Source organism: Polyodon spathula, chromosome 19 (genome assembly GCF_017654505.1).
Source record: "Polyodon spathula isolate WHYD16114869_AA chromosome 19, ASM1765450v1, whole genome shotgun sequence".
NCBI classification, from domain to species: domain Eukaryota; kingdom Metazoa; phylum Chordata; class Actinopteri; order Acipenseriformes; family Polyodontidae; genus Polyodon; species Polyodon spathula.
Genome location: NC_054552.1, coordinates 354403 through 379829, shown reverse-complemented (window position 1 = coordinate 379829; position 25427 = coordinate 354403). Strand labels below are relative to the sequence as shown.

Below are 25427 nucleotides of genomic sequence, written 5' to 3'. Positions count from 1 at the left end.
CACTGGCTAGGGAGTGTGAGCGGTGTATAATATACACACTGGCTAGGGAGTGTGAGCGGTGTATAATATACACACTGGTATAATATACACACTGGCTATGTATAATATACACACTGGCTAGGGAGTGTGAGCGGTGTATAATATACACACTGGCTAGGGAGTGTGAGCGGTGTATAATATACACACTGGCTAGGGAGTGTGAGCGGTGTATAATATACACACTGGCTAGGGAATGTGAGCGGTGTATAATATACACACTGGCTAGGGAGTGTGAGCGGTGTATAATACACACTGGCTAGGGAGTGTGAGCGGTGTATAATATACACACTGGCTAGGGAATGTGAGCGGTGTATAATATACACACTGGCTAGGGAGTGTGAGCGGTGTATAATATACACACTGGCTAGGGAATGTGAGCGGTGTATAATATACACACTGGCTAGGGAATGTGAGCGGTGTATAATATACACACTGGCTAGGGAGTGTGAGCGGTGTATAATATACACACTGGCTAGGGAGTGTGAGCGGTGTATAATATACACACTGGCTAGGGAGTGTGAGCGGTGTATAATATACACACTGGCTAGGGAATGTGAGCGGTGTATAATATACACACTGGCTAGGGAGTGTGAGCGGTGTATAATATACACACTGGCTAGGGAGTGTGAGCGGTGTATAATATACACACTGGCTAGGGAGTGTGAGCGGTGTATAATATACACACTGGCTAGGGAATGTGAGCGGTGTATAATATACACACTGGCTAGGGAGTGTGAGCGGTGTATAATATACACACTGGCTAGGGAGTGTGAGCGGTGTATAATATACACACTGGCTAGGGAGTGTGAGCGGTGTATAATATACACTGGCTAGGGAGTGTGAGCGGTGTATAATATACACACTGGCTAGGGAGTGTGAGCGGTGTATAATATACACACTGGCTAGGGAGTGTGAGCGGTGTATAATATACACTGGCTAGGGAGTGTGAGCGGTGTATAATATACACACTGGCTAGGGAGTGTGAGCGGTGTATAATATACACACTGGCTAGGGAATGTGAGCGGTGTATAATATACACACTGGCTAGGGAGTGTGAGCGGTGTATAATATACACAGCAGTTATGAGAGATTGCCTCCAGTGTTTTTCAAAATCTTAAACCCGAGACTGACACTTGACAATTGTCAGCCCTAATTCTAGATCATAAGTCACCCCAACGCTCAAATCTAGTCCGCTGGCTGTTGTATTAAATGAAAATATAATTGCAACCCCCGCTAAACACAACAAAAACAGACAATAGCGCCGTGTCCCGGGACTCTGCAGCGAGCTCGGCTCAGTGTTTACATCGCGACCCCCCGGAGGCGAGGCGCTGATTGGAGCGGAGCGCAGTCCGCCAGCCTATAGGGAGCGTGGCCTGCAGACTGGACTCCGCCCGGGGCTTGAGTGACAGCGAGGCCGGCGCCTTGAGCCGGCGGGCAGGGACGCGGGCAGGCAGAGGGTGTGAGGACCGAGAGAGGGCAACCGGCCGGAATAGTGAAATGAAATACTAACAGCCGCCGCCGAGACAGCAGCAGCTTCCGCCGTTATTATTATTATTATTATTATTATTATTGAGTTTTCGGTTAGATATTCTGTGTGTTGAAAATGTGACCCGCCTGGTTAATTTTCAGGGGCGCATACAGGTAAACCGAAGCGGTGTTTGCGCAGGTGACAGCCCGGGCTGTCCGCTGTGCTACTGTCGCGTTTTTGGACCGCTGCTTGTTTAGTTTGTATATTTCTATCTGTTGTAAACACACGCCACTCGTGTGTGTGTGTGTGTGTGTGTGTGTGTGTGTGTGTGAAGATGTTTCCCCTGGACTCCTCTTGGAATATCTCCTTCGCTGGATGCGGGTTTCTGGGGATCTATCACATCGGAGTCGCCAGCTGCCTGCGGGAACATGCCCCGTTCTTAGTGGACAATGCCAAAAATATCTACGGGGCCTCGGCCGGGGCGCTCACCGCTTCTGCCCTGGTCAGCGGAGCCTGCCTGGGTGAGTTCTGTCGCTGTGTTGCTTTCATTTATTTATTTTACCGGCCCCAAGGCAGCTGGTTCCGCTGCTGGCGGAGTAGCGCACAGAACACATTCTTCATATAACCCCATTCACTTTCGCCAGGCAACGCAGTACAATATTTCTCATCCCTGATGATGTTAAACTGCTGTGTTGTGTTTGCTCTGTCACTGCTCTTCTTGTGTCACTGTGTTTGCTCTGTCACTGCTCTTCTTGTGTCACTGCTCTGTCACTGCTCTTCTTGTGTCACTGTGTTGTGTGCTCTGTCACTGCTCTTCTTGTGTCACTGTGTTGTGTGCTCTGTCACTGCTCTTCTTGTGTCACTGTGTTTGCTCTGTCACTGCTCTTCTTGTGTCACTGTGTTGTGTGCTCTGTCACTGCTCTTCTTGTGTCACTGTGTTGTGTGCTCTGTCACTGCTCTTCTTGTGTCACTGTGTTGTGTTTGCTCTGTCACTGCTCTTCTTGTGTCACTGTGTTGTGTGCTCTGTCACTGCTCTTCTTGTGTCACTGTGTTTGCTCTGTCACTGCTCTTCTTGTGTCACTGTGTTGTGTGCTCTGTCACTGCTCTTCTTGTGTCACTGTGTTTGCTCTGTCACTGCTCTTCTTGTGTCACTGTGTTTGCTCTGTCACTGCTCTTCTTGTGTCACTGTGTTGTGTGCTCTGTCACTGCTCTTCTTGTGTCACTGTGTTGTGTGCTCTGTCACTGCTCTTCTTGTGTCACTGTGTTGTGTTTGCTCTGTCACTGCTCTTCTTGTGTCACTGTGTTTGCTCTGTCACTGCTCTTCTTGTGTCACTGTGTTTGCTCTGTCACTGCTCTTCTTGTGTCCTGTGTTTGCTCTGTCACTGCTCTTCTTGTGTCACTGTGTTTTGCTCTGTCACTGCTCTTCTTGTGTCACTGTGTTGTGTGCTCTGTCACTGCTCTTCTTGTGTCACTGTGTTGTGTGCTCTGTCACTGCTCTTCTTGTGTCACTGTGTTGTGTGCTCTGTCACTGCTCTTCTTGTGTCACTGTGTTGTGTGCGCTGTCACTGCTCTTCTTGTGTCACAGCTAACACACTCCGAAGTTTAGTAACAGTGCAGAGCTGTATATTTTGTCACACATTTTGCCACGGCTGCATAGCTGCTGTTAAAAACACTGACTTGCCGCAATACAATGTCAACACGCCACATCGAGAAAGCACTGCAACGGATATTTTGATAACAAGTTGAAAGGTTGTTTTTTTTTTTCAGTTCAGCGTGCCACTGTCATTAAGAGACGCTGTATAGTAATTAAGCCATGACATCATGGTCCTATAAAATCAGAATGAAACAAAAGATATTGAAAATGAGTCACTGAAACGCTTTCCTGTACTGGAGGCAGGCTGTCTTGTTTAAATGCCATGCTTCACCCCTCCCCTGCGAGCTGCACAAACCCGCTGTGTTTTGCCGGTAAGGCAAGCAGTGATGCTGTATTGTCTGTAAAGTGCTAGGCAGGGCTGTGATCCAAACGCTTGCAATGCAGAGCTGGAAGCAGTTTCACCCTTTCCAGGTTTTAGTAAGAGCTTGATTAGCCACAGTGTACAGGTTCTAGTAGTAAAACCAGGAATGGATCTGACTGCTACGCAATGGGAGTGTGTTGCTGTGTGTTTCTGCAGATGTTTCTGTCCTGGAGAGAGGGTGTGCCCTTTGTTTACTTCTCCAAAGCGATCCTAAAATAGTCTTAACTGGGAACAAGGGGTTGCTTATGGGTCACATTCTGACAGTAGTTATGAGCGGGCTCGCAGTCTGATTCATGATACCCAGGGGTCTTGATTTTAGAGAATAAGCAGCTGGGATGAGTAATGAAACAATCTCATGATCTCCTCTTCATGATGCTGAAGCTGGGGGGGGGGCGCACTGATGTTGCAGCACTGAGTTCTCTACACTAGACTGTATTGAATTAGCTGCTCTCAGATCCCCAGTACAGCACTGAGTTCTCTACACTAGACTGTATTGAATTAGCTGCTCTCAGATCCCCAGTACAGCACTGAGTTCTCTACTAGACTGTATTGAATTAGCTGCTCTCAGATCCCCAGTACAGCACTGAGTTCTCTACACTAGACTGTATTGAATTAGCTGCTCTCAGATCCCCAGTACAGCACTGAGTTCTCTACACTAGACTGTATTGAATTAGCTGCTCTCAGATCCCCAGTACAGCACTGAGTTCTCTACACTAGACTGTATTGAATTAGCTGCTCTCAGATCCCCAGTACAGCACTGAGTTCTCTACACTAGACTGTATTGAATTAGCTGCTCTCAGATCCCCAGTACAGCACTGAGTTCTCTACACTAGACTGTATTGAATTAGCTGCTCTCAGATCCCCAGTACAGCACTGAGTTCTCTACACTAGACTGTATTGAATTAGCTGCTCTCAGATCCCCAGTACAGCACTGAGTTCTCTACACTAGACTGTATTGAATTAGCTGCTCTCAGATCCCCAGTACAGCACTGAGTTCTCTACACTAGACTGTATTGAATTAGCTGCTCTCAGATCCCCAGTACAGCACTGAGTTCTCTACACTAGACTGTATTGAATTAGCTGCTCTCAGATCCCCAGTACAGCACTGAGTTCTCTACACTAGACTGTATTGAATTAGCTGCTCTCAGATCCCCAGTACAGCACTGAGTTCTCTACACTAGACTGTATTGAATTAGCTGCTCTCAGATCCCCAGTACAGCACTGAGTTCTCTACACTAGACTGTATTGAATTAGCTGCTCTCAGATCCCCAGTACAGCACTGAGTTCTCTACACTAGACTGTATTGAATTAGCTGCTCTCAGATCCCCAGTACAGCACTGAGTTCTCTACACTAGACTGTATTGAATTAGCTGGCTCTCAGATCCCCAGTACAGCACTGAGTTCTCTACACTAGACTGTATTGAATTAGCTGCTCTCAGATCCCCAGTACAGCACTGAGTTCTCTACACTAGACTGTATTGAATTAGCTGCTCTCAGATCCCCAGTACAGCACTGAGTTCTCTACACTAGACTGTATTGAATTAGCTGCTCTCAGATCCCCAGTACAGCACTGAGTTCTCTACACTAGACTGTATTGAATTAGCTGCTCTCAGATCCCCAGTACAGCACTGAGTTCTCTACACTAGACTGTATTGAATTAGCTGGCTCTCAGATCCCCAGTACAGCACTGAGTTCTCTACACTAGACTGTATTGAATTAGCTGCTCTCAGATCCCCAGTACAGCGCTGAGTTCTCTACACTAGACTGTATTGAATTAGCTGCTCTCAGATCCCCAGTACAGCACTGAGTTCTCTACACTAGACTGTATTGAATTAGCTGCTCTCAGATCCCCAGTACAGCACTGAGATCTCTACACTAGACTGTATTGAATTAGCTGCTCTCAGATCCCCAGTACAGCACTGAGTTCTCTACACTAGACTGTATTGAATTAGCTGCTCTCAGATCCCCAGTACAGCACTGAGTTCTCTACACTAGACTGTATTGAATTAGCTGCTCTCAGATCCCCAGTACAGCACTGAGTTCTCTACACTAGACTGTATTGAATTAGCTGCTCTCAGATCCCCAGTACAGCACTGAGTTCTCTACACTAGACTGTATTGAATTAGCTGGCTCTCAGATATTGGTGTTTTTTAGGTAGTTTTGCTGAGTTAACAATTCACTTGTTTGCAGAATGAAGTCAGCGATGCAGCTTTATCAGAGGCAACTTTCAAAGAGCTGCTGAACCTTTGTGTTGTGTTTCGGGGTGAGGAACACAGTGTGCTTGTTTTGAGACCCGTCTCAGTGCTGTGTGTGCGTGTGCGCCAGGGTGTGTGTGTGCGAGTGTGTGTGTGTGTGTGTGAGTATGTGTGTGTGTGTGCGAGTGTGTGTGCTAGTGTGTGTGTGCAAGACTGTGTGTGTGTGCGAGAGTGTGTGTGTGTGAGTGTGTGTGTGTGAGTGTGTGTGTGTGTGTGTGTGTGTGTGTGTGTGTGTGTGTGTGTGTGTGTGTGTGTGTGTGTGTGTGTGTGTGTGTGTGTGTGTGTGTGTGAGTGTGTGTGTGTGTGTGTGTGTGTGTGTGTGTGTGTGTGTGTGTGTGTGTGTGAGTGTGTGTGTGTGTGTGTGTGTGTGTGAGTGTGTGTGTGAGTGTTTTGTACTGTAGCACTTTCTCTATCTGACTTGGCTCCTTCTGCAGTCTGTTGCTCTCCAACGCAGAAAGCAAACTCCCTGAACCGAGCCCAGTACTGCGCGTTTGGAAACTGTACAGCACTGCTGTGCATATGGAAACGACTTTGACTAAGTATTGAATAAATGACCTGACAGTGCGCGCACCCTACTGTGAAAATACTACAGTAGACCTCTATCTGTCACGCTCGCCTTTGACAAAACGTCTAGGAAAATTTCAAAAGGTTTTTTTAAGTGTTTTTGCATTTTTTTTAATACGTTTTCTCTCTCTGTCTGTGCAGGAGAGGCTGGGGCGAACATCATTGAGGTTTCGAAGGAGGCTCGGAGGCGCTTCCTGGGGCCCCTGCACCCCTCTTTCAACCTGGTGAAGATCATCAGGGGCCACCTGTACAAGACCCTACCGGCCGACGCGCACCTGCTGGCCAGCGGCCGCCTGGGCATCTCCCTGACCCGCGTCTCGGACGGGGAGAATGTGCTAGTGTCCCAGTTCAACACCAAGGAGGAGCTGGTGCAGGTGAGCTGGCTGGGGATATTCCGTGAGATCACACAGGAGTGGGGATGAGAGTCCTGCTGCAGAGATGGGAATAACACTGCTATTGCATATCAGTAAGACCTGGGATGGGAATAACACTGCTATTGCATATCAGTAAGACCTGGGATGGGAATAGCGCTGCTATTGCATATCAGTAAGACCTGGGATGGGAATAACGCTGCTATTGCATATCAGTAAGACCAGGGATGGGAATAACGCTGCTATTGCATATCAGTAAGACCTGGGATGGGAATAACGCTGCTATTGCATATCAGTAAGACCAGGGAATGGGAATAACGAATAACTGCTATTGCATATCAGTAAGACCAGGGATGGGATGGGAATAACAGGGATGGGCTGCTATTGCATATCAGTAAGACCAGGGATGGGAATAACGCTGCTATTGCATATCAGTAAGACCAGGGATGGGAATAACGCTGCTATTGCATATCAGTAAGACCAGGGATGGGAATAACGCTGCTATTGCATATCAGTAAGACCAGGGATGGGAATAACGCTGCTATTGCATATCAGTAAGACCTGGGATGGGAATAACGCTGCTATTGCATATCAGTAAGACCTGGGATGGGAATAACGCTGCTATTGCATATCAGTAAGACCAGGGTTGGGAATAACGCTGCTATTGCATATCAGTAAGACCAGGGATGGGAATAACGCTGCTATTGCATATCAGTAAGACCAGGGATGGGAATAACGCTGCTATTGCATATCAGTAAGACCAGGGATGGGAATAACGCTGCTATTGCATATCAGTAAGACCAGGGATGGGAATGCTGCTATTGCATATCAGTAAGACCTGGGATGGGAATAACGCTGCTATTGCATATCAGTAAGACCAGGGATGGGAATAACGCTGCTATTGCATATCAGTAAGACCAGGGATGGGAATAACGCTGCTATTGCATATCAGTAAGACCAGGGATGGGAATAACACTGCTATTGCATATCAGTAAGACCAGGGTTGGGAATAACGCTGCTATTGCATATCAGTAAGACCAGGGATGGGAATAACGCTGCTATTGCATATCAGTAAGACCAGGAATGGGAATAACGCTGCTATTGCATATCAGTAAGACCTGGGATGGGAATAACACTGCTATTGCATATCAGTAAGACCAGGGATGGGAATAAGACTCTGGTTCAGCAGTTTCATCCATTTCAGGGTTTAGCACAAACTCCTAGTGAAATTAAATGTGCCGCAGTATTTTTGTGTTGATGTTCATTAAAGACATGGACAGCTGGCTTGATGACACAATGAAGTGTGGCGTGTGGAAACGCTCCCAGGAACACTGTGGTAACAGCTGCTGTGTTTGTGTGTTCACAGGCGTGTGTTTGCAGCGCGTTCATCCCGGTGTACTGTGGACTGATTCCTCCAACTCTGCAGGGCGTGGTGAGTCACACACGCACACGCACACGCTTCGACAGCTCCTTCGCCTGTTTCTTCACTAAGAAGGAGGCACTGGCCTTACAGTAAGCTTTATCTATGAGAAGTCTGTATCAGTTGTCATGTGATTTGCAGTACTGCTGTCTGCCTGCATTGCGCAAACCGGTAACACTGTAAAACAATAAAGACATGACTGCAGGCATGGCATCGATTGAGAAACAGCAACCTGCCTGGATCAATGTGGATCTGTTAGAGGAACCTCCTAACATCACAACCTCTTGCGCCTCTGCATACCCTTCTCTTTAGAAAACGTGAAGACTGGTTTTAAAAATCAAAGAGAGAGAGAGAGATTACAACATTACAAAACATTGGATAAAAGTCCAATTGAAAATTTCCATGTAGAATTTTGTAAAAACATTTTCCATATACATAGAAACTCCCCCATCCATGCGTGTCGGGCTGAACTCGGTCGCTTCCCCTTACTGCACCCCATTGAAAACAGAGCAGCCCAAATCTGGGTCCATCTGAGCCAGACTGAGCCACACTGCTATCAGCACAAAGCATTCCAGAGCAACCAGCTCTGCTCAGAGAGAGACCCCCTGAGGCAACTAGCAAAGACACACCAGCCTGGCAACAGTGCCAATGACAAAATTACAGTAGTTACATTGAAACAAATTGATATCAATAATAAAATGACATACATTGAGCACTGGCATAAAGAAACAAAATTGATTAACACATTGGAATGCTATTGGATCCTGAACAGGGACTTTACCCTGGCACAATATCTCAGGCTAAAAGATCCCAAACAAAGACAAACTCTAATGAAGTACAGACTCAGTGACCACAGCCTGGCCATCGAAACAGGCCTCCATAAAAAGAGCTGGCTGGCCAGACAGAACAGGCTGTGCAGTCACTGTGAGCTGGGAGAAGTCGAAACAGAGGTGCACTTCCTGCTGTCCTGCTTCAAATACTGCCAAATAAGGGACACATGCTTCCCTAAATTCTCGAGTCAGCTGATCCAGTTTCGCACCTGCCTGACCCCGAGACACTGATCCTGCTGGGAGAGGAGGCTCTGACGGTCCAGTACGTGAGGGACAGAGTGTAGACATGTCCTCGTCCCATAACTGGATTTGAAAAACGTTTACGCGTTGGAGACAGCCCTAATTTTAAGCAGCTAAGTAGGTTTTGAGAAAAAAAAGTCAGTGTTCTTTTTGTTTCCAAAGAAGGGCAACACATGTTTCATTTTAAAGAAGAATCGTGGCCTGGAGTCGTCTCTTGTGTGGCAGAGTCACGCTCTTGTTTTCTGACCTTTTCTGCCACCTTTTGTATCTGCGTGCGTGTGTGTGCTTCATTCCTCAAATGCAGCCAACTGCAGGAATGCAGGACTTGCTGAATGAGTTTTCTGCTTAAGTGACCTTCCCCTGGGCTGTGTAGCCGAGTTACTGTGGAGGCCTGGCAGAGGAGGGAGGGAGATTCAGGGGCTCTTCAGTGTCTGCTAGGACACATTGTTTCAGTTGAAAGCGGAAGCTACATGTTTATAAACGCGTGGATCGATGAACACACAACCAATTTTAGTCTCCAGTCACTGAGGGAGACACTTTAGTGGAAATGTCCATCCGCTGAACTGAAGTCTTCAGCTTCCATGAACCTGGACTCTGTCCCCGATTCTGGGGTTTGCAGGGTAATGACAGCGCAAGAGAGCTCAGAGTGGAGGGCAGTGAGAGCTGACAATGGAGAGCTTTCTCTCTCTCTCTTTCTCTCACACACACACAGACTCAATGCTGTCCTACATTATCTACAGCAGCTCTGTGTTAAGCTGTATAGCTCGGGCTGTGTTGCTTTTCTTCGGCTCTGTCGTCAGGCAGCTTTATCTTTATAATCTGATGCCTTAGGGAGTTGTTTACTGCACTCTGTCCAGCTGTAGATTGGGACAGCAGCCCGTATGGAAACAGCAGCAGTAACGGCTCTTAGAACAAACATGACAGCGATTCTCAGAAACACAATCGGGGGCTGTTGTGAAAGATGAGTCGTGTTTATGATGACAGCCATGCACACACAGAGATGCATACACAGAGACAGGCAAACACATCTAGAGACACATACAGAGACAGAGACAATGTACACGTCTACAGTTCAAATACACAGACAGAAATATAGACACGTGCTGTACAAATAGACCCATACAGAGACATGCTTGTTTCAAATTTGATTGGTTTTCACTTCCTTGAGTGGCTTTCAAGGACAGTGCATCGGGGTAGTGCCAGACGATCAATACGCCTGTATTTACTCTGTTTGTGTTGAACCTGCTGCGATTTTAAGTGTTTGCGATGCTTTGTCTTGGGCGTTGTGAGCGTGAGATCTACGCTCTTCAGCAAAGTTCTGGGTGCTTCCTCTGCTCCGGCGTTCTGATCAGGACGTGACTTCACAGTGGGAGGGAGGGGGGCTCCACGAAGGGTAAAACTGAACAGGATTGGGCACTGCAAGGTCCTTTCTTTACCTTCAACTCGGGCTTGTGTCTGTGTGTACAGCAGGTGCCGTCTCAATTGGACGGGCTGGTGTGTTTGCACAGCCCACTCCCTCAACAGACACTGTGCAGGCTCTGTGATGCAACTCCAAACTGCAGTACTTGAATTAGAAAAAATAGTTCCTGAACGTTTTTAGACAAGCTTCACTCTTAGTAGGTTAGTGTGTGTGTATGTGGTGTGTGTGTGTGTGTGTGTGTGTGTGTGTGTGTGTGTGTGTGTGTGTGTGTGTGTGTGTGTGTGTGTGTGTGTGTGTGTGTGTGTGTGTGTGTGTGTGTGTGTGTGTGTGTGTGTGTGTGTGTGTGTGTGTGTGTGTGTGTGTGTGTCCACAACACACCCCCGCACATCCAAACCCCTCCAATGTGTGTGTGTGTGTTGTGTGTGTGTGTGTGTGTGTGTGTGTGTGTGTGTGTGTGTGTGTGTGTGTGTGTGTGTGTGTGTGTGTGTGTGTGTGTGTGTGTGTGTGTGTGTGTGTGTGTGTGTGTGTGTGTGTGTGTGTGTGTGTGTGTGTGTGTGTGTGTGTGTGTGTGTGTGTGTGTGTGTGTGTGTGTGTGTGTGTGTGTGTGTCTGTGTGTGTGTGGGCACACATCTGCTAGCATCCGTCACTAACAGTGTTAAATTGGGAAATGCTAAAAAAAGCTTCCTCAATGTGTGTGTGCGTGTGTGCGCACTAGAGAAGGCAGGGGGAGGGGGTTTAAAAAAAGAAAAAATCACGCTGTAAAGCTGTATCCTGTGAGTGCTGGCAGAACTAGGGGAAAGGTCTTTGCTCTCAGCTGCACCTCCCATTCCCGCTGTATCTCCACAGGCCACCTGTTTTCGAAATGCTTGAACGTTTAGGAAAAATTCAAAACGTTCAGCACCTGAGGAAAAGGTTTACATGTTAAACAAAGGTATATAGAGCTCTGGGGTGCTGCTGTCTCTGAGAGTTGCAGCACACAGGTACAGGTAATGATGATAATGCATCTCAGGTAGTGATGATGAATCTCAGGTAGTGATAGTATTCAGCAGTGACCCCCTCTCCCCCCTCCCCCTGTCCTCAGAGGTACGTGGACGGAGGGATCACAGACAACCTTCCACAGTACGAGCTGAAGAACACCATCACCGTGTCCCCCTTCTCCGGGGAGAGTGACATCTGCCCTCGAGACCCGTCCACCAACATCCACGAGCTGAGAGTCACCAACACCAGCATCCAGTTCACCCTCACCAACCTGTACCGGCTCTCCAAGGCTCTGTTCCCTCCGGACCCCCAGGTACACTGCACTGCATAGACTGGACTGTGTTACACCACACGGCTTGCACTGGCAGTGCTACAATAGCCTGCTTGATCTTCTTGTGTCACTTTCTCTCCTCCTTCAGGTGATGAAGGTCATGTGCAAGCAGGGCTACAAGGACGGCCTGGATTTCATCAGGAGAAACGGTGAGGCGCTCTTAGATTCTGTCTCTCTGTCTTTGTCAGAACACGCGTGAGCAGTCCTGTGTGTTCTTATACATGCACAGACATGTTGTCCTGCTGCCTGTTTTGAAATCTCTCTGCTTTGAAACATTTTGGATGGCTCTCTACTGCCTCCTTGTGGCTACTCGTGATCACAGCCGATTACCTGGTTGGTTAATGGCTGAGAACAGTGGTGTCAATTTACAGTGTGATTTTGTTTTTAAAAAATGTTAAAAAAAAAGTGGCTGTTTAGTAAATGTAAATTTAGATGAATTAGATAATGATAATAATAATAATAATAATAATAGTAATATTAATAATAATAATAATAATGTTTATGTTTGTAACCCCTCGCTGTCTGTGTCCGGTTTGAATGCAGGGCTGCTGCAGTTCAGACTTCCTGTGCAGGGCCCCTCCTTGCTGAGTGTAGAGGAGGAGGAGGAGGAAGAGGAGGAGGGGGGGATGATGGAGGGAGCGAGGCCCATGGTCGCTGCCAGCTCCAGTATGGAGGATCACATCTTCGAGCACCTGCCTCCTAGACTGCACCAAGGTATGGGGGGGGGGAGGGGGGGATTCTTAACTTGCTTTTGATATTTTTGCTACATTAACTATTGACTCTCTGTCTGCTGCCCCCTGCAGCTCTGGTGGAGGCCTGCAGGGAGAGGAGGAGTCTGTTCAGCTCCATGTCCAACCTGTTACCGATCAGACTGGCCTCTGCAATGATGCTGCCCTGCACCCTGCCGCTGGAGTCTGCTATGTCCTTCACTGTGAGGTACAGAGCCAGGCCTGTCTGTGTCTGTCACGCTCCCCTCTCTCTCTCTCTCTCTCTCCCTAACCCTACACCCTGCCGCTGGAGTCTGCTGTGTCCTTCACTGTGAGGTACAGAGCCAGGCCTGTCTGTGTCTGTCACGCTCCCCTCTCTCTCTCTCTCTCTCCCTAACCCTACACCCTGCCGCTGGAGTCTGCTGTGTCCTTCACTGTGAGGTACAGAGCCAGGCCTGTCTGTGTCTGTCACGCTCCCCTCTCTCTCTCTCTCTCTCTCCCTAACCCTACACCCTGCCGCTGGAGTCTGCTGTGTCCTTCACTGTGAGGTACAGAGCCAGGCCTGTCTGTGTCTGTCACGCTCCCCCCTCTCTCTCTCTCTCTCTCTCCCTAACCCTACACCCTGCCGCTGGAGTCTGCTGTGTCCTTCACTGTGAGGTACAGAGCCAGGCCTGTCTGTGTCTGTCACGCTCCCCTCTCTCTCTCTCTCTCTCTCTCTCTCTCCCTCAAGCCCTGCCGCTGGACGTCTGCGCTGCAGACCTCAACGACACGACTCTTCTCGAAGTGACACTCCATGTCTCTGTCCGGACAGACACTCGCTCGACAGTACAGGGCTGCTCATCTCGCTCACCCCTGGAGAGAGAGTCCGATTGGTATGTCCTCCACCATACGGCGACCTCAGACGACTCTCACAGGAAGTGACACTCCTGTCTCGGCCTCCCTGACAGACACTCAGGACTCCTCGATCTCTCCTCCCTCTGGGAGAGGGAAAGTGGGACACTTCTCTCTCCTGGCCTACACCCTGCGGACGCTGGAAGTCTGCTGTGTCCTTCACTGTGAGGTCCAGAGCCAGGCCTGTCAGTGCGCCCCTCGCTCTCTCCTCTCCCCTCTCTCTCTCTCTCTCTCTCCCTAACCCTACACCCTGCCGCTGGAGTCTGCTGTGTCCTTCACTGTGAGGTACAGAGCCAGGCCTGTCTGTGTCTGTCACGCTCCCCTCTCTCTCTCTCTCTCTCTCTCTCTCCTCACCCTGGGCCGCTGGGTCTTCTGTGTCCTTCACTGTGAGGTACAGAGCCAGGCCTGTCTGTGTCTGTCACGCAACTGTCAGCCCTCTCTCTCTCTCTCTCTCTCTCTCTCCTACACCCTGCCGCTGGAGTCTGCTGTGTCCTTCACTGTGAGGTACAGAGCCAGGCCTGTCTGTGTCTGTCACGCTCCTGTCTCTCTCTCTCTCTCTCTCTCTCTCTCTCTCTCTCTCTCTCCCTAACCCTACACCCTGCCGCTGGAGTCTGCTGTATCCTTCACTGTGAGGTACAGAGCCAGGCCTGTCTGTGTCTGTTACGCTCCCCTCTCTCTCTCCCTAACCCTAACCCTACACCCTGCCGCTGGAGTCTGCTGTGTCCTTCACTGTGAGGTACAGTAGGAGTACAGAAGGATTCTTCTACTTCAGCCTGGCAGGCTATCCCTTGCGTTTGTGATTCCCAGTGTAACTGTCCCCCAGGTTGCTGGAGTGGCTCCCGGACATCCCTGAGGATATCGAGTGGATGAAAGAGCAGAGCCGCAACGTGCTTCACTACCTGCTGAGGAGTGCCAAGAAGAGTTTGAGCCATCACCTCTCAGCCAGGTCAGCGAGGCTGGGGCTTCACAGTAACACTTTGAAAAAAGACTTTCATTACACATTAAAAAAATATAACCTGTGCCGTGTTTGATACAGGACAAGATCTCTCTCTCTCTCTCTCTCTCTCTCTCTCTCTCTCTCTCTCTCTCTCTCTCTCTCTCTCTCTCTCTCTCAAATGGAGGTTAGATTAAGGGGCATTCAGAACTCCCCAGAAATGTTGTTGAAGATGACACCCTCGTTTGTAAACTCTTATGTTCTCTTTGTGAGTGCGTGCGTGCGTGTGTGGATATCAGTGCTGGTGTTCTTGCCCAGTGCTTGACCCTGTCTCCTCTCCCTCTCCCCCCTGCAGGCTGTCCTATCACCTGGAGCTGCGCCGCTGTCAATCTCTGCCCCTGCCTGTGGGCTCCGGGGGCTCCGGCGAGCAGCTGCAGGGCTGGGTGCGGAACAGCACCTCCATGATGGGCCTGATTCTCAAGGTGGAGGAGTACCAGCGCCAGCTCCTCCCAGGCCTGCTGTGCATCAACCTGGACATGCAGGCCTCGCTGAGCCATGAGGGGCTGGAGATGAGACCCCTCCAGCTCTCCCTGCCCCAGGACACAGCCATGGCTGCCCTTCCGACAGGCACTGCTTAGGACAGGCATGGTGCCTGCTAGGACCCCTGCTTCTCTTCAGTCAGGCAGTACCCTGGACACCCTGAATACCTTTTTAAGACCTGTCTTGTCTTCCAACGGGCACTGTCCTCAGAAAACGCTTTATTCTTCCCTTTGATAAAATGTACAAACGGCTCTCGTGTTGGTCTGAAGGAGGCTGAGCTCTTTGTTTATTTTTATTCAAGCAGTTTATTGTAGATTTTTAGTTTTTTTTGCAGTATTTTTTCTGTAAGAGAGACGCTCGTCACTAAAGCTGATCTTTGGAGTTCGGTGATACTAAAGACTCTCCAGCGAGTAACACAGCAGCAATGTAAAGAACAAAATGACTAACAATATAACAGCGTGACTAATTGCCCCTTGTGTGCGATGCAGTCCAGTCCGCTGTGCTGGGCTCAGCCTCCCTTGTGTGCGATGCAGTCCAGTCCGCTGTGCTGGGCTCAGCCTCCCTTGTGTGTGATGCAGTCCAGTCCGCTGTGCTGGGCTCAGCCTCCCTTGTGTGCGATGCAGTCCAGTCCGCTGTGCTGGGCTCAGCCTCCCTTGTGTGCGATGCAGTCCAGTCCGCTGTGCTGGGCTCAGCCTCCCTTGTGTGTGATGCAGTCCAGTCCGCTGTGCTGGGCTCAGCCTCCCTTGTGTGCGATGCAGTCCAGTCCGCTGTGCTGGGCTCAGCCTCCCTTGTGTGCGATGCAGTCCAGTCCGCTGTGCTGGGCTCAGCCTCCCTTGTGTGCGATGCAGTCCAGTCCGCTGTGCTGGGCTCAGCCTCCCTTGTGTGCGATGCAGTCCAGTCCGCTGTGCTGGGCTCAGCCTCCCTTGTGTGCGATGCAGTCCAGTCCGCTGTGCTGGGCTCAGCCTCCCTTGTGTGCGATGCAGTCCAGTCCGCTGTGCTGGGCTCAGCCTCCCTTGTGTGCGATGCAGTCCAGTCCGCTGTGCTGGGCTCAGCCTCCCTTGTGTGCGATGCAGTCCAGTCCGCTGTGCTGGGCTCAGCCTCCCTTGTGTGCGATGCAGTCCAGTCCGCTGTGCTGGGCTCAGCCTCCCTTGTGTGCGATGCAGTCCAGTCCGCTGTGCTGGGCTCAGCCTCCCTTGTGTGCGATGCAGTCCAGTCCGCTGTGCTGGGCTCAGCCTCCCTTGTGTGCGATGCAGTCCAGTCCGCTGTGCTGGGCTCAGCCTCCCTTGTGTGCGATGCAGTCCAGTCCGCTGTGCTGGGCTCAGCCTCCCTTGTGTGCGATGCAGTCCAGTCCGCTGTGCTGGGCTCAGCCTCCCTTGTGTGCGATGCAGTCCAGTCCGCTGTGCTGGGCTCAGCCTCCCTTGTGTGCGATGCAGTCCAGTCCGCTGTGCTGGGCTCAGCCTCCCTTGTGTGCGATGCAGTCCAGTCCGCTGTGCTGGGCTCAGCCTCCCTTGTGTGCGATGCAGTCCAGTCCGCTGTGCTGGGCTCAGCCTCCCTTGTGTGCGATGCAGTCCAGTCCGCTGTGCTGGGCTCAGCCTCCCATGTGTGCGATGCAGTCCAGTCCGCTGTGCTGGGCTCAGCCTCCCTTGTGTGCGATGCAGTCCAGTCCGCTGTGCTGGGCTCAGCCTCCCTTGTGTGCGATGCAGTCCAGTCCGCTGTGCTGGGCTCAGCCTCCCTTGTGTGCGATGCAGTCCAGTCCGCTGTGCTGGGCTCAGCCTCCCTTGTGTGCGATGCAGTCCAGTCCGCTGTGCTGGGCTCAGCCTCCCTTGTGTGTGATGCAGTCCAGTCCGCTGTGCTGGGGTTGGATGAAGACTAACCCTGTCCTGACACAGACTGTATTTATAACTGACCAGCATTACCTCAGTTCAGATCCTGTATATAATCCATGTGCCAAACTAAGCAATGCAATCTTACACTGTACAATTATTATTATTATTATATATTATTATTATTATTATTATTATTATTATGTTATATTATTAATAATGTGAATTTCTATTTAATTTTTTTCAAGTTGGGGAGAGACTGTAAAACAAAAAAAACAGTGTTAGAATATCTATTTATTTATGTAAATATATAACTTCTATAACGCATTTAGTTTGAGCTTGTGTGTATTCAGAGTTATCCAACTGCAGTGCAGACATCATTCACAGAGTATTGCCTTGAGAGAGAGACAGAGATAGAGAGGGGGGGTTCATACTGCTAGAGATAGAGAGAGGGCTCATACTGCTAGAGAGACAGAGAGAGAGGGGGGGGGTTCATACTGCTAGAGATAGAGAGAGGGCTCATACTGCTAGAGAGACAGAGAGAGAGCTGGGGGGGGTTCATACTGCTAGAGATAGAGAGAGGGCTCATACTGCTAGAGAGACAGAGAGAGAGGGGGGGGGTTCATACTGCTAGAGATAGAGAGAGGGCTCATACTGCTAGAGAGACAGAGAGAGAGGGGGGGGGTTCATACTGCTAGAGATAGAGAGAGGGCTCATACTGCTAGAGAGACAGAGAGAGAGAGGGGGGGGTTCCTACTGCTAGAGATAGAGAGAGGGCTCATACTGCTAGAGAGACAGAGATAGAGAGGGGGGGTTCATACTGCTAGAGATAGAGAGAGGGCTCATACTGCTAGAGAGACAGAGAGAGAGGGGGGGGGTTCATACTGCTAGAGATAGAGAGAGGGCTCATACTGCTAGAGAGACAGAGAGAGAGAGGGGGGGTTCCTACTGCTAGAGATAGAGAGAGGGCTCATACTGCTAGAGAGACAGAGAGAGAGGGGGGGGGTTCATACTGCTAGAGATAGAGAGAGGGCTCATACTGCTAGAGAGACAGAGAGAGAGAGGGGGGGTTCCTACTGCTAGAGATAGAGAGAGGGCTCATACTGCTAGAGAGACAGAGAGAGAGGGGGGGGGTTCATACTGCTAGAGATAGAGAGAGATTTGAGAGGGGGTTCATACTGAGAGAGAGATAGTGAGAGAGGGGGTTCATACTGCTAGAGAGAGAGAGAGAGAGAGAGGAGGGTTCATACTGAGAGAGAGATAGTGAGAGAGGGGGTTCATACTGAGAGAGAGAGAGAGAGAGAGAGGGGTTCATACTGAGAGAGAGATAGTGAGAGAGGGGGTTCATACTGCTAGAGAGAGAGAGAGAGAGAGAGAGAGAGGGGGTTCATACTGCTAGAGAGAGAGAGTGAGAGAGGGGGTTCATACTGAGAGAGAGATAGTGAGAGAGGGGGTTCATAGTGCTAGAGAGAGGGCTCATACTGCTAGAGAGAGAGAGAGAGAGAGTAGAGATAGAGAGAGGGCTCATACTGCTAGAGAGAGATAGTGAGAGAGGGGGTTCATACTGCTAGAGAGAGAGAGAGAGAGTGAGAGGGGGTTCATACTGAGAGAGAGATAGTGAGAGAGGGGGTTCATACTGCTAGAGAGAGAGAGAGAGAGTGAGAGAGGGTTCATACAGCTCGAGATAGAAAGAGAGTGAGAGAGGGGGTTCATACTGCTAGAGAGAGAGAGAGTGAGAGAGGGGGTTCATACTGCTAGAGAGAGAGAGTGAGAGAGGGTTCATACAGCTAGAGATAGAAAGAGAGTGAGAGAGGGGGTTCATACTGAGAGAGAGAGAGATAGCGAGAGGGGGTTCATACTGCTAGAGATAGAGAGAGAGTGAGAGAGGCTTCATACTGCTGGAGAGATTTAACACTTTAGAAACTTTGAAAAGGACACTGTGCTGAAATGTTCTGATGCCTGAATTGTTTTGGTACTGATGTTCTCAGTGGTTTTTAGTTTTGGAGTAACCCTGAGTATAAGATTTCCACACACAGGCAGACTGTGGCATAGTCAGTCAGAGCAGAAGACCTCTCCTCCAGTCAGGGGGCCCAACTGTGAAAACTGCAGAGAATCTGAAAAACATGTATTCAGCTGGAGGGGTGATTTTAGTCATTTCAAAAGCAATCTCTCGGTTTGAGTTTGTTGTGTCTGATTTGCTGTTGTTTGATACAGAGGTTGGGGTGAAATTGTTTGTGTCAGATGGCAATGAGCTGTATTGTTTGAAAATGATTTAACTGTGATACAGATCTATAGTGCAGTGCGAGATGCAAGCTGATTCTCCGCCAGTAAGCCCACTCCTGGGTAACTGTTCTGTGTCTTGTGTTGTGAAGTGCATAGCAGTAAATACAGCACCCTGTACCCTCACACACACACACACACACACACACACAGAGTACAAGTGTGCCACACTCACACACACACACACACACACACACACAGTACAAGTGTGCCACACTCACACACACACACACACACACACACACACACACACACACGCACACCCACACACACACCCACACACACACACACACACAGAGTACAAGTGTGCCACACTCACACACACACACACACACACACACACACACACACACACACACACAGAGTACACTGGTGGCCACACTCACACACACACACACACACACACACACACACACACAAGTGTGGCCACACACTCACACACACACACACACTCACTGTTGCACACAATGACTGCGTCTCTGCAGTCACACACACCAGGACATGCGTCTCTGCAGTTTGAAGGTTGCACAAGATTCTGTTAAATGTGAAACAGATTGTTTTTTTGTTCAATCTATGAATATAAACACACACAGACACACGTGTGTGTGTGTTTGAACTATCTCTGTTACCCAACTTGAGCGCTTCTATTAAATAAATAAATAAACAGGAGAAATTAAAAAATAAGACTCTCTTATTGGTATCATTGAAGGTGTGCTGCGTCTGGTTTCTGTGTGATTCTGGTTGTGTTTATTTTGCTGCTTGTGTTTTCAAGCTGAGTGTAACTCTGCACTGTGCTGTTACTCCAGCAGTGTAAACGACTCCCTTCTGCGGCTGTCTTTCAGACTGGTAAATGAGCGCAGCAGAAAAACAGGATCCTGAGATTTCCCCAAGAGCCAGCCAGCTGGTTATTCAGTGTAGACAAAAGAAGAAGTTGTAAAATAGTCAAAAACTGAACTATAAAACTGGTAAATGCAGGAGTGTTAATAATAATAATACAAAGCAATCAGACGTTAAAATAAAGCCTGCTTGCTGGGCTGGGATCGGTTGCCCGTGCTGTACCGGGGGAGGCGGATAAAACAAACAAGAAGGATCTTTGTCCATTTCCGGATTGGGGAAACCCATCTGTCGTGGAAAGAGTAGGCGGTGCCGTCTGATCGAAGGGAGCAAGAGGGAGAAGAAGAGAGAAAGAGAGAGAGAGAGGGGGAGACACCTGCAGCCACAGCACACCAGTATCAACGCCGGTGCGCACTCGGCAGAGCCACCGGCAAGCATCTTCACTAATAAAGGTAAGACCGCAGTGTGCCAGCACCGCACTGGAACTACGGCTGGTGTTTAACAGTTTTGAACAGTTTTACGATTGCGTTCAGAGTTCCAGAGGGCAGCCGTGGACTCGGCTGTAGATCAGGGCGCTTGTCAGCTCTATAGCTACCCAGCAGTGCGCAGGACGCATGGCACATGCGAGCGCAATAAAAATGGAAAAGGACTCGTACTTTACAAGCAATGCAAATGCAAAGCTTGATTAGCTGGAATCCATTACCGGGGCTCGCCTGCCTGCGGTACTGTTAGTTAAACGCGCTGCTGTGCAATTTGGGCAAAGTGCGGAGTAGTTTTGGCAGAGCGCGCATCTTGTGGAAATTCCGTAGCATTATACTAATACAAAAATAGTTTCATCAATCTATCATCTGAACTTCGGGGCTAGAGTTCTGCGCTGTGCAGGAGCCGCGTTCAGTTTGCTTTCCACCAATCAATAGAAAGCATGTCTGTCGGGTTTGTGTTTCATAAACGAACCTACATGCTTGGCAGTGCAATTATTTGCTATGAGTTTGTTTTTTGTTTTAGTTTTGTACATTGCTGACAGGCGCTGCGGCTGGACACTAACTTATGGAAGGATGTGGGACACTCTCATAAGGACTCCGCTATATTAATAATGTATGGAGTAAATACACGGTGACGGGGACATGGGAGGTCCTGTTTGTTCACATTCCCGAGGTACCAGGTTAATAAGTAATGTCACTGCCAGGCTCTGTGCCCCCCCCCCCCCCAAGGTCTTGTTTATACTCAGAGCCAGTCCAGCTGTATTGCTACTATTGTCAATATGGAGTGAGCTGCACCTTCAGAATGAACAAGAGGGTAAGCAGCTGTGTGCTTCTAGAACACACTGCCATACAAATATGTCTTTATATAGCGCCCCTCCTTCACCCCTGGCCATCCCAGAGCGCTGCACCAAAAACAAAACAGTAGCACTCGTGTGCAATGCACTCCACATACAACCACTTCTATAAAAACACACACACATACAGTATATATTTTAATTATTTTCAATTTAAACTTTAATATTCACCCTGCCCAAGGACGAAACGTGGTACGGTCATTCCTCAGCAGGGGTGTCTGGGGACATGTCCCGGTGCTAACGACAATACCTGATTGGCTGAGCAAGTGGCGGCTGTATCTTGGGATGTCCTCGCACTGCCACAGCTCTCAATGCTGCACCCTGTCTGTACAGTGCACATCTCGCTCTCTCTGTCTCTCTCTCTCTGTGGTCACTCATCTCTGAATTGGAAACGCTTCATCCTGGCTGAATGCAAATCTTTTTAAATGCCTGATTTGCATCACTTTTATAAGTTGTGTGTGCAGCTCTGTTTGATGTTGTCAGTTTACTCAGTGCAGTCATTTCAGCCTCAGTTAGTCTTTTGTTGCTGAAGTCCCTGGGCAGGGGGTTGCACCCTTATATTAGTTCACTGCAGTCATTTAGCAGTTTTCCCTGTGTTTTTCCAATGTTTATACTACCATTGTATGCTTTACCACACCTCTCTGTGCTTTACAATACTTCCCTGTGCTTTACCAGACCTCTCTGTGCTTTACAATGCTACCCTGTGCTTTACCAGACCTCTCTGTGCTTTACAATACTTCCCTGTGCTTTACCAGACCTCTCTGTGCTTTACAATGCTTCCCTATGCTTTACCAGACCTCTCTGTGCTTTACAATGCTTCCCTATGCTTTACCAGACCTCTCTGTGCTTTACAATACTTCCCTCCAAGGCCCAGCTGTTGTTTCTCTGTGCTTTACACGAATGTTATGAGGTGCTGGCGAGCCTATGCTTTACCAGACCTCGAGTGTGTGTGTGTGTGTGTGTGTGTTTTACCAGGACTCGAGTGTGGCCTTAAGTACACCCAACTCTACATCCTGAGCAACACTCCTCCTGGAACCCCTGCCACCCTGTCATGTGTAGAGAGAGAGAGTGTGTGTGTGTGTGTGTGTGTGTGTGTGTGTGTGTGTGTGTGTGTGTTTACACTGAGGCCTGAGCACACCATCTCTACATCCTGGAACACCCTGCACCCTGTCATGAGATAGAGAGAGTGTGTGTGTGTGTGTGTGCGTGCGTGTGCGGCAGTGTGAAAGAGGACACTCTTGTACCATAAGAGACAGGATCAGCTCTAGACGTTAATTTCTAGTGTAGATTTACTGTTACAAACTTGAAAAGCACATAGCCAGAAAGTTAAGAAACAGTGTTTAGTTAACAGCTTCAGTTACAAAAATGGAAAAACAGAAAAGCAAGTTTATACACACACACACAGCAGCTACTGTCACCTGCACACAGACACACACACACACACACACACACACACAGACACAGGTATGCACACACACACAGGTACACACACACACCCCTAATCACAGCAAAGCAAACGGGCAACAACTTGAGTATAAATTCTACAACAGTGTTGATTTCTGCAACACTCTTAACAAAGCCTTCCTGGGGGTGAACTAATTTAGAGGGAATTGCTCTTGCAGTGTCTGATGCAGCTGTCCTGAAGTTCATTGAGCTGCTGTTGAATCAGTCGGGGCTCCCCGTGGCTGTGCTGCTGTTGAATCAGTCGGGGCTCCCCGTGGCTGTGCTGCTGTTGAATCAGTCGGGGCTCCCCGTGGCTGTGCTGCTGTTGAATCAGTCGGGGCTCCCCGTGGCTGTGCTGCTGTTGAATCAGTCGGGGCTCCCCGTGGCTGTGCTGCTGTTGAATCAGTCGGGGCTCCCCGTGGCTGAGCTGTGCTAACCCTGACCTGTGTTTCCCCAGACCTGATGCCTGGGTGTTTTTGTTCTTTTGGTTTGTGTGTCTCTTGCAGTGCCTGCTTGCACTCAGAGCTGACTGTGGAGACGTCTTTTCGACAGGAGGTCAAGGTGAGGGCTCATGTTTGCGTGTTTTCATTGCCAGTGACTCAGCACTGATCGCTGTCTCCTCCAAGCTGGCCAGTGCTGCAGTTTCGAATCGAGCATGTTTTGAATTCCTCTAATGGTTGAATTGTTGCAGCTGTGGGTTCTGGGTGGATGTCTCTAGATCCGGCTCTGGGGTGTGTCCTGGTGTCTATAATAACAGTAATCCTCCACACAGGCTTGGCAGGCAGCCCTTCACACACAGTAGCAAAGCAGGCAGGTCTCTGTCTGAGCACCAGCTCAAACACCAAGGAGATTAAACCCTGTCAGTGCAGGCCTGCGAGTCCACTCACAAGAACCCCCTTCTCAATGAGCACAGGGCTGTTCCAGCGACTGCCCTCTCCTCCCTTTGCAAGCAGGCTCATTCAGGTCTGCATGTGGAGAATGGGTAAGTACTGTCCAGACAAACTTACAAGCAGGCAGGCAGGCAAAGAGGTAGGCAGTATGTACAGTGGACCCTGTCTCTTCTATCAGGTAGTGGACCCTGTCTCTTCTACCAGTTAGTATGTACAGTGGACCCTGTCAAGTCGGATCCTAGCATGATTCAGCACTTGCAGCGTGCCTGGGTGCCCCTTGGTAACCCGTTCGATGTGTGTGTGTGTGTTCCCCTGCTCAGGTGGAGGCATGGCGGGCAGGCGGAGAGGCATAGAGCTGCTGGGTGAGGGGGCAGACAGCCCCAGGGCGGGGCGTCGAGGCCAGCAGGCAGCGGGGAGCCCTAGAGCTGGCAGAGGAGAGGCAGCAGCCGGCAGCGTGCAGCAGGAGATGCTGGAGAAAGCCAGGGTTCTGTTCCAGCTGTGTGACAAAGAGGAGAAGGGCTTCATCACCAAGAGAGATATGCAGGTACCTGGACTGGGGCACTGCAGCTCAACTGTAGAGAGTCACACCAGTGACCAGGACACCCCTCTCCCTCTCCCCTCTCCCTCTTCCTCTCTCTCCCTCTCCCCTCTCCCTCTTCCTCTCTCTCCCTCTCTCCTCTCCCTCTCTCTCCTTCTCCTAACCCCCTCCCCTTCTCCCTCCCTCTCCTGACCCCCTCTCCCTCTCTCCCTCTTCTAACTCCCTCTCCTGCTCTCTTTCTGTCTCCTCTCTCTCCCTCTCTCACTGTCTCTCCCTGTCTCCTCTCTCTCTCTCCCTGTCTCCTCTCCCTCTCTCCCTCTCTCTCCCTGTCTCCTCTCCCTGTCTCTCCCTGTCTCCTCTCTCTCTCTCTCCCTCTCTCTCTCTCTCCCTCTCTCTCCCTGTCTCCTCTCCCTCTCTCTCCGTGTCTCCTAACTCCCTCTCCTCTCCTCTCCTCTCCTCTCTCAGCGCTTGGAGAATGAGCTGCCCCTGACTCCGGAGCAGCTGGAGGATGTCTTCGACAGTCTAGATCAGGACGGGAACGGCTACCTCACCCCCCTGGAGTTCAGCATGGGCCTGGGTGAGTGTGGGACCCTGACCCTGCACCCTGAAACTGTACCCCAGCTCTGACCCTGCGCCCTGAAACTGTACCCCAATCCTGACCCTACACCCTGAAACTGTACCCCAACACTGACCCTGCACCCTGAAACTGTAACCCAACACTGACCCTGCACCCTGAAACTGTACCCCAACACTGACCCTGCACCCTGAAACTGTACCCCAACTCTGACCCTGCACCCTGAAACTGTACCCCAGCTCTGACCCTGCGCCCTGAAACTGTACCCCAATCCTGACCCTGCACCCTGAAACTGTACCCCAACTCTGACCCTGCGCCCTGAAACTGTACCCCAACACTGACCCTGCACCCTGAAACTGTACCCCAACACTGACCCTGCACCCTGAAACTGTAACCCAACACTGACCCTGCACCTTGAAACTGTACCTCAATGCTGACCCTGCACCCTGAAACTGTACCCCAGCTCTGACCCTCAACCCTGAAACTGTACCCCAACACTGACCCTGCACCCTGAAACTGTACCCCAACGCTGATCCCGCACCGTGAAACTGTACCCCAACGCTGATCCTGCACCCTGAAACTGTACCCCAACGCTGACCCTGCACCCTGAAACTGTACCCCAACGCTGATCCTGCACCCTGAAACTGTACCCCAACACTGCCCCTGCACCCTGAAACTGCACTCTTTCCCTCTCCCTCTCCCCCTC

At 49.9% G+C, this 25427-nt stretch overlaps 2 protein-coding genes across 3 annotated transcripts in view; both read left to right on the top strand.

Moving 5' to 3' along the window:
- The first annotated feature begins 1438 nt into the window (after window positions 1-1438).
- pnpla2 (patatin-like phospholipase domain containing 2) lies at window positions 1439-15470 on the top strand. The gene is made up of 9 exons (XM_041218938.1): window positions 1439-2028; window positions 6483-6715; window positions 8079-8144; window positions 11704-11913; window positions 12020-12080; window positions 12475-12645; window positions 12735-12867; window positions 14353-14475; window positions 14819-15470. Exons 1-9 carry the CDS (start codon window positions 1842-1844, stop codon window positions 15099-15101), a joined length of 1467 nt encoding a protein of 488 aa, XP_041074872.1. The 5' UTR covers window positions 1439-1841; the 3' UTR covers window positions 15102-15470.
- A 4499-nt stretch (window positions 15471-19969) lies between these two features.
- Window positions 19970-25427, top strand: part of LOC121294663 (EF-hand calcium-binding domain-containing protein 4A-like) — a 20129-nt gene continuing 14671 nt past the window's right edge. The window contains exons 1-4 of one of the 2 annotated variants that reach the window (XM_041218622.1): window positions 19970-20392; window positions 23226-23280; window positions 23930-24153; window positions 24613-24724. In XM_041218622.1, coding sequence (XP_041074556.1) covers window positions 23938-24153; window positions 24613-24724 — 328 coding nt within the window. In that variant the 5' untranslated portion in view covers window positions 19970-20392; window positions 23226-23280; window positions 23930-23937. The remainder of the gene's footprint in view (window positions 20393-23225; window positions 23281-23929; window positions 24154-24612; window positions 24725-25427) is intronic. The other variant, XM_041218623.1, reaches the window with a different exon arrangement.

Bases quoted from the DNA above. Each gene is read 5' to 3' on its own strand.
- pnpla2 (XM_041218938.1), top strand. From the start codon at position 1,842: ATGTTTCCCCTGGACTCCTCTTGGAATATCTCCTTCGCTGGATGCGGG. The intron at 2,029-6,482 runs GTGAGTTCTGTC...CTGTCTGTGCAG, and splicing joins GGTCAGCGGAGCCTGCCTGG to GAGAGGCTGGGGCGAACATC. The intron at 12,646-12,734 runs GTATGGGGGGGG...TGCCCCCTGCAG, and splicing joins GCCTCCTAGACTGCACCAAG to CTCTGGTGGAGGCCTGCAGG.